This window comes from Podarcis tiliguerta, assembly GCF_965153285.1.
Source record: "Podarcis tiliguerta genome assembly, chromosome: 6".
Classification (NCBI taxonomy): domain Eukaryota; kingdom Metazoa; phylum Chordata; class Lepidosauria; order Squamata; family Lacertidae; genus Podarcis; species Podarcis tiliguerta.
In genome coordinates, this window is record NC_139539.1 from 77,662,913 (window position 1) to 77,675,943 (window position 13,031).

The 13,031-nt window shown below is 40.2% G+C and overlaps 1 protein-coding gene across 5 annotated transcripts in view; it reads right to left on the reverse strand.

Annotated features, from left to right (window-relative positions):
* The window catches only part of VAV3 (vav guanine nucleotide exchange factor 3), a 205,487-nt gene that overhangs the window by 57,350 nt on the left and 135,106 nt on the right, over positions 1-13,031 (reverse strand). For all 5 annotated transcript variants that reach the window (XR_014512441.1, XM_083445167.1, XM_083445166.1 and 2 more), the window contains exons 16-17: positions 5,255-5,356; positions 2,839-2,939 (exon numbers count right to left, since the gene is read on the reverse strand). Coding sequence is in view for 4 of the 5 variants with exons in the window: in XM_083445167.1 (XP_083301293.1) it covers positions 2,839-2,939; positions 5,255-5,356 (203 nt within the window). In the remaining variant the exon portion in view is untranslated. The remainder of the gene's footprint in view (positions 1-2,838; positions 2,940-5,254; positions 5,357-13,031) is intronic.

Sequence of the window (13,031 nt, forward strand, 5' to 3'; positions counted from 1 at the left end):
CTTGCAAGCTACCAAGATGGTGCAGGGAATAAGAGGGTTCAGTCTCCTTGCCAGAGCCTCTGGCTTGAGACTGGTGCAGCCTTATGCAAGCATCTGCTACTGAGCTTCAGTTTGGGATGCAAACAGATTTTCTAATCACAAAATGCAAATATCATGCAGGTTTTTTAAGCCACCCTCAAATTACTATATATGCCTGGACAACAATGCATGTCAATTATAGTAACCACCCTGAAGCCCTGATTAATGAATAGACTGACCAGATACAAAAGAACAATGTTCCTATACCTATAATAGTTCTTCAGAAGCAGCAATGTAAGCATGTGAAAAGTTGCATCTTCAGAAATTATCTTGGACACAGCTATTAAAACGTACAGGGCCCCTGTAATTATTTGCATTTTGTCACCCTATCAACTATACTAAGATCTGCATATTCTTCCCAAGTCCTTTTCAGGGTGCAATTAAACCATTTCAGTTTGAAGGCTAGAGGCACAGATCACACATAGACAGCCTCGTGGATTAAGGAATTGAATAAATTATCATTTTACAACAACAAAGCGGCAATATGTTCTTTTTCAACTTTATTTAAAACCTCTGTCCAATTTCCTAAAATTAGAAATGCATTAAAAATGACCTAATCATGAACATACTTAGATTGTTTTGTCGAAAGCATAACGGTTTTCAGCTCTGGCATCTAATCTGAATAAAATCTAAAGGGAGGGAAAAGATTTCAAATGTTCTCCACAAAGGCCTGGTTTAGACACAACACTAATCTATAGTTTATTTAACCCCAAGTTTATTGTTGGCTCACAAACCTTGGTTTGTTTTAACTAACGCTTGGTGTTATGTGCAAACACAGCACCTTATCTGAACGATGGTTTGTTTGACCACCCTTCCCCAGCCACACATGAAGCTACAAGAACAGCAGAAGTGAGAATGCTGCTGCTACCTATAAATGCAGGCTGGTGGGTGAAGTTGGTTATCTCTGTTGTATTTCAATTGTCTAGATCTGCTGCAATTTATTATACTACCCACATGATGTTGTTCTCGTTTATAGTGATGTTTTAAGAGGATCTCTTATCTATTTGTTTTGAGTTATTTTAAATGTGGATTTTTACATTCTTTTTGCATTTATTTGTGATTTTTATGATGCTGTAAAATGCTCAGAGATTTCGTTGAAATATGGAGTGGTATATAAAATACCTAAATAAATAAAGCACAGCATGAGGCAAGAACTGCGAAAACAAAGCAAACTTGCGGGGGGAGGGGGACAAGTCATGGTCTGCTTGATAATCTGTGGGAAAACTTGTGGTTAATTTGTGGCTTGTTAAACAAACTATGGGGCGCGGGTGGCGCTGTGGTTTAAACCACAGAGCCTAGAGCTTGCCGATCAGAAGGTTGGCGGTTTGAATCCCCGCAACAGGGTGCGGTCCTGTTGCTCGGTCCCTACTCTGGCCAACCTAGCAGTTCAAAAGCACGACAAAGTGCAAGTAGATAAATAGGTACCACTCTGGCGGGAAGGTAAACGGCGTTTCCGTGCACTGCTCTGGTGCGCCAGAAGCAGCTTAGTCATGCTGGCCACATGACCCGGAAGCTGTACACCAGCTCCCTCAGCCAGTAAAGCGAGATGAGCACCACAACCCCAGATTCGTCCACAACTGGACTTAACGGTCAGGGGTCCCTTTACCTTTACCTAAACAAACCATGGCATAGCATTTTGTGTGGACCTGGCTGTTATGTCATGCCCCTGGGAGTGACAAATCAAAAGGAAAATGCTATCGAAATTTCTTCAAAGGGAACCTTACATAATTATAGTCAAATGTCTTATATTACTTTAGGACAACATATCCATGTTGATAAGAGGCAGGAAAGTTTCATCAGGGAAGTATCTCAAATATATTTATTTTCAGGGATGGGGGTTTTGAATTGCAATAGCTTTGGATATCTAACTTTCACTGCAGCGCTGGAGAAGTCTGGACCCATTTTGAGTTGAGCCTAGGTATCTAAGAAGGCATCGTTTTCTGTTCCACCATTCCCTATGTGCAGCACTGTCTGTTCTGCTGCAGCTTGTCTTCTTCCAAAAACTACATTATTTGTCTTACTGTGATGAAATTTCATTACTTACGTAAAATGCACAGTTAATTACATAAATCATATTGTCATCACATTGCTGTCGCCATTGGTTCCAGCTACATACACTGGCATGCAGCCCCTGAATCACTGTTGCGTGTGGCTCCCAGTGGAAAAAGTTTGAACAGCCCTCAGTTGGGGTGGGGAATCTGGACCTCCACCAGAATTATGAGGCACCCGGACCGTAGCTATCCCACCCTTGCTGTTTCATGTTGCAACATACTGAGGTAGAGCATGAGACACTTAACCATAGAATCATAGAATCATAGAGTTGGAAGAGACCACAAGGGCCATCGAGTCCAACCCCCTGCCAAGCAGGAAACACCATCAGAGCACTCCTGACATATGGTTGTCAAGCCTCTGCTTAAAGACCTCCAAAGAAGGAGACTCCACCACACTCCTTGGCAGCAAATTCCACTGTCGAACAGCTAACCGCAGGGTCGTGGGTTCGAGCGATACGTTGGGCAAAAGGATCCTGCATGGCAGGGGTTGGACTAGATAGTCCTCATGGTCCCTGCCAACTCTACAGTTCTACGAGTCTCTTATTCCTGGACTTCGAAATGCAATTATAATTATGCTTATAAAAGATCACTACAAAAGAATATCTGCAATGCAACGAACACAAATTAGAATAAAATTAAGTCTTAATTATAACTGGCAAGCTTTATGGCCTAATTAAAAAATTTATCCCAAACAATAAAAATGACTTACCACCCAAATTAGCTCTGCCACAATTGTCTAGCCTTCCCAAACATTCTTTGTGGACTCCAGCTCCGCACTTTGAACATAAATAGCCTTGACAAAAGGTTCCCCTGCAATACAAAGTAAGACGGTGGGGGAAATTAGAAGAAAAAACTCAAACTTTTGTGTACAACCATGTTATTTGCAAGACAGTTTGGAACGCTGTCTTCTGTAGACTCCAGCATGGGCCAGGAACTGGGGGGGGAACAAGTCTGGGTTCAGATACCACAACAAGCCAGATTCTGCCTTGCTTCCCAACAGCATAGCAACAGGAGGAAGGAAGGAGCAGCATTGGGAGAGGTTTTCAGCACTGTGCACTAACACTCTGTGTGTTCACATTAAACCATAGTTTGCTTTTGACTATGGTTTAATATGACATGCAAATCAGGGCGCAGGAATTCATTATTATTTTTGCTTTCACATAAATGCACTGTATCATCACAATTTCTGTATTACCTTCCATAACCGAGAACACATTACAATAGAAATACATTTTTTAACGTGCAATAAATCTTTCAGGGGCGATGAAGAAAGAAGAAATGGCTTATCTAAGGGGAAAATAACTTTATGGCTCATTAACAATAAAGGCGTCTCGGGGTTTTGGGGCCATCCAGCTGAGGTTCCACTCTTTATTCCACAAAGAGTAAATTGTGTTTAGTAATAGCCACATGTTGCTTCAAACTGTTCAAGGAATGAGGCTCGATGGTTTTTCATTTCCATTGACTTTAACCGACCAAAATCTTTTCATAGACACTTAACCTTCCAATCACCTCATTCATAGAATATTCTCTGTGTTCTGGCCATAGTACAGTTTACATGAGAGAAATTTCTTTGGACCACTTGTGGAGAAAACAGACTGCAAATAAAGACTGTGGCTCATAACAATGAGCAAGCTGTCAGAATGCTAACTTCAGGAACACCATGAAAAAAGATTTTGAAACTAAAATAATGAAAGGAACAGAGTGTTATGATCAAAAGAAGTTGCATGTGTATGCAGAGGAAAATTGAATAAGCAGCCATTCCAGAGGAGACAAGCCACTTTTTAAACTTAACAACAGCTTGGCTCCTCAGCAATAGAAATTACTAAAAGAAAAACTGTGTGTGTGTGTTTGTGTGTGTGTTTCTGGTTATCCAGACACATGCTACTTCTCTGGGTCCCAACCTAGGTCTGAAAATTCACACTAGAAATAATTATGGCATGCAGTGGATAAAAATTACAGCTACAAAGTTTTTAAATGATTCAGTGCTAGAAAAACTAAAGTTCCATTTTGGAACCTGTCCACACCATACTCACCTGTTTGGTCTGCTTTTCGTTTTAAAAAAGATTATCGGTGGTTATATCTAATAAGAGTTCTACCATTTTTGTTTTCACCATTTTTATTTCTTTTCTAAATACAGAAGCTATTTTTAACAAGCACCAACTTTTTAAAAACTCTTTCAAATTACCACTAGGAAATTGCCAGCTTCCTTATTCTAAACAAACTCTTCATTTTCCAGACCATAGAGATGGAGGGCCCGGTTCTATAATAAGGCTGTCAGCTCTGCTGAAAAGCCAGGCTCTTCCTTCTATCAACCATCACATGGCAGCAGTCATTCCACCATGCTACAGTAGAAATGTGAAGAAAAAGGATGCAGGGCCATTCCATCTGCATAGCTAAGATACTAGCAATGTTTGGGTCTGCCTCTCCTTGAACTGTTTTCATCTCAGTTCATCATTAGAACTTTTAACTAAGCACTGGTACCTGAATTCACTTATTTCCCTCCTCTTGCCTAATACATTTTCCGTTTAGGTTGTGTTTTATTAGATTAGAATCCCAAGGACATGGACTGCTCTGTTTTGATTGATATGTAAGGCATTCTGCGAGCCCTTTATGGCTGAAAGTGAGAGTAAACATTTGTGCCTTCAGTAACTCTGGGTTTCACAGTTATGAGCTCAGACATAGCAAACATATTATGCATGAAAGGGATGTAGCATTAAAATTATATAGTGGGATTTCTCCCTCGCTCCCTCATTCATTCCCATAAACTTGAAAGCTTTTTCTTTGCAAACATTTTTTTCAGCTTGATAAAAATTTGGTAGGAACTCCATGAGCAACAAAAAAATTGTTCTACATACCCCACAAGCCACCAGTTGCACAGATGGGATTTATCTATCAGCAAAACTATATATTTAGCTGTAAATACTCATACAGTTTAGACACTACAGCCAAATTTATCCTGATACTGAACTATCAGTTTATGCAAGTTGGATTTTAAATCCTATCAGTTTTTAACAGGAGACCTTGTTCTAGCCAGACGGATAATTTTAATTAATTTATTCAATGCAATAGTTTTTTCCCCAACTTTGGTGCAATTCTAATTATTATTCAGCTCCCTCGACACTTACCTCAGAAGCATCTGACAGACTTTGCAGGATGTTACACGAGTGAAGGTATGCATTTTGAAGTTATGAGTATTTGTTTCTCCATAATGCGGCCTTATGTTGGACCTAGAAAAAGACAGTTTTTAATTCAATATTTGTAAATATTTGCAGAGCGCAGAAGCCAATATTTTGGTTGCTGTGCTTAGAGCAATAAAATATAGTCAATGATAAAGCTGAACAAAAAGGGCCGGCAAGGAGCTTCAAAAAGATATCTCCAAACCGGGCATTAAAACAGCAAATGTGGTTCAGTGTAAACAAGTGTAAAGTGGTGCATCTCTGGGCAATATCACTGTCAGGTATGGGCCAGCCCAACTCATGTCTGCCTCTTGGCCTCCGTCCTCTTCTGCTGCCGCTTCTACTTCTGGACTTCTCTCCACCATAGAGTCTCCCTGATCATTAACCCTGTTACCTCTTCAGTTTCTGACACCTCTCAATCTTCCCCCTCTTCTAACTCATTGTTGCCCCACCACCAATCCCCTGACTCTGAGCCTTCGTCCCTTTGGGAAGAAGCTGATGCCTGCCACCATACCTCTGCGTACAGCCAGCCCATGACAATCAATACTGATACGGATATTCTTCAAATATACGCAAACACAGTCTGAACTAGCAGTGTCTGACCAGGAAAGAGACCCGGGGGTTGTGGTGGATAGCTTGAGAAAATGTGCAGCAGCTCTGAAGGGGGTAGATTCCAAGTTAAATTGAGTCCTGCCAGAATCTTCCATAGCTGTGTAAACAAAGCTATTCAGCGCTGGGTTAGAACTGCTCCAGTTTCTACCTTTCCAGAAATGCTACAAAGACATGCAAAATATTTCTAAACATTACACCAAGAGCCATAAACACAGTCTTCCTGACCTTAAAGCACTATGAAGGTTCTTCAAAGGCCTCACTCTCACTAGCCCCTTCCTGCTCCATCTTCAAATCTCCTACTCTTCTCTCTGGTTCCTGTTGCATTGCCTTTCAGCCATATTGCACCCCTGGACTCTAATAACTTCCCACTGAATTATTCTGATAGATCTGTTTCTCGAACAGGTTATTGTGAACATTCCAGCTTCCTATCAGCTCAGCCAATCAATGTTAGAAGTTTCACTGCCATTAGCACAAAGCAATATAGATTTATGCAAAACATATAAAGAATCTGAATGAGTAGAGGAGATTAATCAGAAAGAAAACTCATACAGTATGCCTGGAGGACATTCATTATGATGATGTTTCTATTATGGTAAAAACAATGCCAAGAACAAACATTTGCAGGCAGATTTAGTCATATCTAATATTGAAAAAGACATGAGAAAAATATATACAGACAAGTCAAAATGTTGTTGTGTTTGTGTTGTGTTGGAAATGTCCTGCTCACTGTTTTCCATCACCTTACCACCATATCCTGTAGCAGTGTCTATAAAATACTCAAATGATAACTGTTTTATGCTGTTGTTTATGTAAATCTCTCAAATGCTGCTCATTCTTGGAGTCATATCTCATATGAGCCTATTTTTAATGCACTTATTCCTCTTAACTACAACATTGCCTGTTTGTATTTCAATAGTTTATTGGTTAAACAGGGGGCACAAGACAATAATGCAAATAAGAAATGTATCAGTGACTTTGTCATTTGCTCCTTTATGGATTTTGCAGCAAAAGCTACATTTGCTCAAATTGTCATCTGCACACAGACCTGTCTAAATAAGCAATTGGAAATGAACACACCAGCTGCTAATAGAACACATTACCCTTACGTGTGTGACCTACATGTGCAATTTTTATAATGCCAACATTGATTTCAAGTCACAGTAAAATGTAGTTTGTGTCACAATGTGGAACATTTATTTTATAGCTTTGTGTTTCGCCTTTATCACATTAACAAGTGAGCAGAAATATTAAAAAGTGTAGGACTACCAAAGTAATATGCAGAAAACTAATTTGCTCCCAAGCTCATTAGGCATATACATTTCATCTTCACTGCTGAAAAATGTAAGTGGGAGCATGGATAAACAATGTATTTTTTGTCATAGAAATTCTTTCACGATTCTATAATATTACAATTGAGAAGAGATGCCACATGGGATATACAGTGGTACCTCGGGTTACAGACACTTCAGGTTACAGACGCTTCAGGTTACAGACTCCGCTAACCCAGAAATAGTAACTTGGGTTAAGAACTTTGCTTCAGAATGGGAACAGATATTGCGTGGTGGAGGTGCGGCGGCAGCAGGAAGCCCCATTAGCTAAAATGGTACCTCAGGTTAAGAACAGTTTCAGGTTAAGAACGGACCTCCGGAACAAATTAAGATCTTAACCCGAGGTACCACTGTATGAGGAAGAGAAGGAGGAGGAGGAAGAGGAGGACAGCTTGGGTTCATCCTGATCTAGAGATCTACTGGTCAGCTAAGCTATACAATTTTGGGCATGCTCTGAACTAACAGCACAAAATGGAAGAGAAAGATGCAATATGCAACAGCAAATGTACCCAATAACAAACATCAACATGTCATTTTCTACTCCGCTTTCCAAGACTTGTTTCTTGAGTTAGGTCTCATTGAAGTGGCAGGCTTATGGCTGGGCTGTACGACTTCAGGCTAGTGAAGCAAGTTAAAACTTGGGGAGTTAAGAATACAAACTTCCTCGGTGAGAATTGCTTCACTGGGCAGTAAGCCACTATGCTCATTTCTCAAGAGCAGAAATGCAAGCACAATGTGGGTTTCGGAAACACACACTGCAAACTCACACCTAAAGCACTTTGAAGTTCCACAGATTTCAATGGGAAAGTTAGATCGTAGATTTTCACTCACTGAATTCAACTTAAAAGAGTGCTTATATTTGACTGGATCATGTCCCTGGGTTTGGAAATGGCAGTAGGTTCAGGGCAGCCCCCAAAAGAAGCAACAACAAGTAATGTGAAACAGAGGCCACCTTCACCAAACCACAGTCTTAAATCTGAATCTCACCCCACAGCCCCCATCTCCCTTCACAGTCTTTGCTCGATAATATTGATTCACACAAGACAGTGTGAATCAATACTTCAGCCTCCATTCACATGCAGCTGAAAACCATCAATTTGTGGAAACATTCACAAGCTCTCCTACAACTTCCATGTTATTTAATCACCCTTTTCCCATGGATTAAGGAAATATTATGATTCAATACTACACAATTACTTGCATTATATATAAGGACTTTGGATGTTGGATGTCTTACTGTGTTTTTATATTTTGTTGGAAGCTACCCAAAGTGGCTGGGGCAGCCCAGTCAGATGGGCAGGGCACAAATAAAATCATCATCATAATTATATGAATTCACATCAAGAGTTCCGTGAATGAACCTGCTCAGCTCCTTAGATCCAAATTTAATGTCTCATTTATACTTTTACGTAATTAGCCACACCTCAGTGTGCTAAAGGCAAGAGAGATATAAGGACAGCCTCTTAGATGACAGTCTACCTTTCTTGCTATTACCAGTGAGCACAAAGCCCACCTTGGCCAATTGCCAATAAGAGGCTTCATTGTTGGTTCTTCTATGTAGCTCCTTGTGTTAGCCAGAGCTGACTACAGACAAATGTTGTTGGACTCCAACACCCATGAGACCATGGTCAGGGATTATAGGAGTTGTGGTCCACAACATTTGGTGCACAACATCTGGAGGGCCACAAGTTTGCAATCCCTGCCTTAGGTTTCATGTTCAAGTCCTACCAACACCACCGTGAAGGAAGATGGACACTGAAAATGCTGAAGACAGAATAAAAAGCAGATAGGAAATTGAAATCCCTCCCAATCCAATTTTCCTACAAACGGAAGGAGGAAAATCCTTATCAAAACACTATAATGCTGCATTAACTGTGGGTTTGAAAGCTCTTTTGCTCATTTCAATATTTGACCAGGCATTATGCATTGTGTCACAGTGGTTTATGCAGTCAAATTATATGTCACATCTGATGAGACTAAAATAATGTGATATGAAACACAAGAGCAAGATGTGTCAAATCATAAATTTATTCGGGTATTTCCTACTGGGAGAGCTTCTGAAATGTTTCGTTATTTCAATACTTCCTGCAATGAAAGCAAAAATATTTAATACTCAAGAAGTTTAATTCTTGGGGCATAAGCTTACTCCTCTTCCAGATATAAGAGAATAGAGGAAATGACAAAGGCCAAGTTACACCACGTAACTTGAGGATAAATGTGTTTTTAGCATCTTAGTTATAGCATAAACTATTTTGTTTATTTTATACCTTTTGGTAAGCCCGTGTTCACTATATTCTTAATATGCTTTTTACTTAAGAGAAAAAATGCCTCTCATTTAATTCCTGGAGTTCATACTAAATTTTCTGTTAACCTGAACTCAACACAGCCCATTCCATCTGCAAAGAGAAGTGAGAGGGGAGGACATTGCCTTTGCCTTCCCCCCAAATTCTCTCCACCAGTGGGGTGGGGAATTGGTTGGCACCATAGAATCATAGAAATGTAGAGTTTAAAGGGACCCCAACAGCATCTAGTCCAGCCCCTCCAATGCAGGAATATCAAATAGATCATACATGACAGATGGGCATCCAACAACCTCTGCTTAAAATCCTCCAAGAAAGGAGAGTCCACCACCTCAAACTGTTCCGCCATCAAACAGCTCTTGCTGTCAGAAAGCTCTTCCTGATGCTTAGTTAGAATCTCTTTTCTTCTGACTTGAAATCATTGGTTCAGGTCCTAGCCTCTGGAACAAGAAAAAGCAAGCTGGCTCCATCTTCCATGTGACAGCCCTTCAGATATTTGAATGTGGCTATCATATCTCCTCTCCATCTCCTCTTTACCAGTCTAAGCATACCCAATTCACCTCCATCATTCCTCTTAAGGCTTGGTTTCTAGACCTTTTATCATCTTGGTCACCCTCCGCTGCACATGTTCCAGCTTGTCAATAGCTTTCTTAAATTGTGATGCTCAGAACTGGACATAGTACTCCAGGCGTGGTATGGCCAAGGCAGAATAGTGTGGGACTATTACTTCCCTAGATCAGGACACTATACGTTAATTGATTAAGCCTAGAATAGCATTAGTTTTTTTTGCTGCTGCACCACATTGTTGACTCATGTTAGGTTTGTGGTCTACTAAGACAACTAGATTCTTTTCACAAGCCAGGTGTCCTGCATCTTTTATCTGTGCAGCTATTTTTTTGTTCTTCCTGTCAAAGTGTAGAACCTTACATTTGTCATTTTGTTAGTTTAGGCCCAGTTGTCTGTTAAGGTCATCTTGAACCCCTATTCTGTCTTCTGCAGCATTAGTTACCCCTCCCAGATTGTTGTCATCTGCAAATTAGGTAAGCATGCCCCTCAATACCTTCATCCAAGTCATTTTTAAAGAAATTGAACAATGGGCCCAGGATAAAACCGTGTGACACCCCACTTGTCACTTTTTTCCAGGATGACAAGGAATCGTTAATAAGCACTAACCAGCTACAAATCCACCTAACACTCACCTGGTCCAGCCCACACTTTACCAACTTCTTCCCTAGAATATCATGGGGAACAAAAGCCTTAGTGCAATCAAAATACACTACATCCACAGCATAATAATAATAATATTGTATTATGCTTCTGCATCTCATAATAATCTTTATTCACTTCTTTGAAGATATGTAATTGGATACTAGTGTAATATCCAACTAAATTGGTTGGAGCCCACCCCACCCCCACCCCCAAAATGTATTTTGCACAAGTATGCCACCACTGCCTAGATGTTGTCTAGCCAGACACTGCAACTTCTTTGCATTACTACCAGACAACATTTGGAACAATTTGATTCCTTGGGGGTGTGAGAAAAAGACTGAGTCCAAAGTGCTTGTTACGTGTTCTGAACCCTGGAGATAGCTCATAGAGTAAATCAACAAATATGTACATGCACATAATTGGACAGGGGCCAAATAATATTCCTACAGAATCGGTTGATGTCAACACCAAAATCTGAGCTAGTGTGCAAGCTTAGACTTAAATCAGGGGTCAGCCACCTTTTTCAGCCGTGGGCTGGTCCACCGTCTCTCAGACCATGTGGTGGGCCAGACTATTTTTTTTTGAGGGGGGGGGGATGAACAAATTCCTATGCCCAACAAATAACCCAGAGATGCACTTTACCTTTACTTACACATTCTACTCATGTAAAAACACACTGATTCCCGGACCATCCGTGGGTCAGATTGAGAAGGCAATTGGGCTTTAGGTTGGGCCTAAATTAACACAAAAAGTAGAGAAATGCATTTTGAATTCCTGGGAACCAGCAGCAAATGTACTGGCACTTATACAACCAGGAAGCATGATTGTTGCCAAATCTGATCAACTCTTTAGATATAGTATGTAGCCTCCAGACAGCACTAGATAACATGGTTTAACTTATCATCAGATTTAGGCTTCTATGCACAGTTAGAAGTTACAACTAAGATTGCACCAAAAAGCAACTGTACTTCCATCTGTAACACTTTATCATGCACAGCTCCTATATGCATCATCCTAAATAGGCGTACCTGGTATCTGATAACTTATCCTAGGATGATCTATTAGAAAAGGGTTGTGAGGTACAGTACAATGGGTTTTCATTCTTTTGGGAGGAATGATATTAAAATCTCTTCATTCCCAGAGAAGGTCAAGTTCCTAAAAATAAAACATGTCCAAATCCCTCCTGCAGAGATTCTGTAACACTAAAAAATCTATTTCTTTCCATGCAGTGTTTCTGCTAGAGAAAGAATTTTATACACCACGTTTCAACATTAGCTGCTTAAAAAAAATATGGATCTGACTCGCAAAAGGTTTTTTGAGAGAGAGAGAGAGAGAGAGATACAGCTTTAGATGACACTAACATGCTAGGAAACCCATTACATAATAAAATAAGTTCAGTTTGACATATGGCCAAAGTGAAGCATAGCGAATGATAAGTTTTTAGAGCTGCAATTCCAAAATTGTGTATTGGAGAAACACTGTTATTGTCATGAGGAAGTAATTTTAGAAGTAAGATACTGAAATAATCAACAGCTCATGTGGGCCTAAAGTTCCCACGCATGAAGCAAACCCTCCTATCTAGCCTTGCTTCAAGTTAACTGCTAGTGGGGTGAAGAGTTATCCTGCAAACTTGCAATAGGAGACTCCTTCCTTGAATGAGCCTGTCCCATAAATATAATATCACGAGTCATTAATTTCTGTTCATCTAGTTTGCACGTTAATGCACCACCCAAGAAAGAATGGAAAAAGGCCCTGTTAATTGGAAGATTGGGCTACTGATGGGTATCACTCAGCTTCATTTCTGTTTTAAGCTCTGTGACCAAATATTCTCTGTCTTCTCTCTCCCCACACCCAACAACTAGGCACCAGTGGGAGAGGAAATAATGGCGTCCCACACACCCATACATATAAGCCATTTGTAGCCTAAGTGAAGGAAAAATCTAATTTGTATAATGCTTCCTTGCACTGTTGCCTGGAGGTGATTCTTATTCACCACATGGGACTGGAGGAGTATCTATTTACAACCCTGGACTGAAGGTAAAATGCTTTCAAGGTCACTTAGCTCTCAAAGCTCTTCTAGGGAGACTATTCCAGAGATATTCAGTGCCAGTAGTTAAGAAAAAAATCCTATTCCCAGCTCTAATTTGTTAAAGACCACTGATAGCCATTGGTTTGTATACCCACAATTGCTTTTTAGCCTAAATAAATTTGTTCTCTCTTACTTATGTTGCTCCCACTGATGCATTTTAAGAGTTGAATTGCGTCCTATCCTATCCC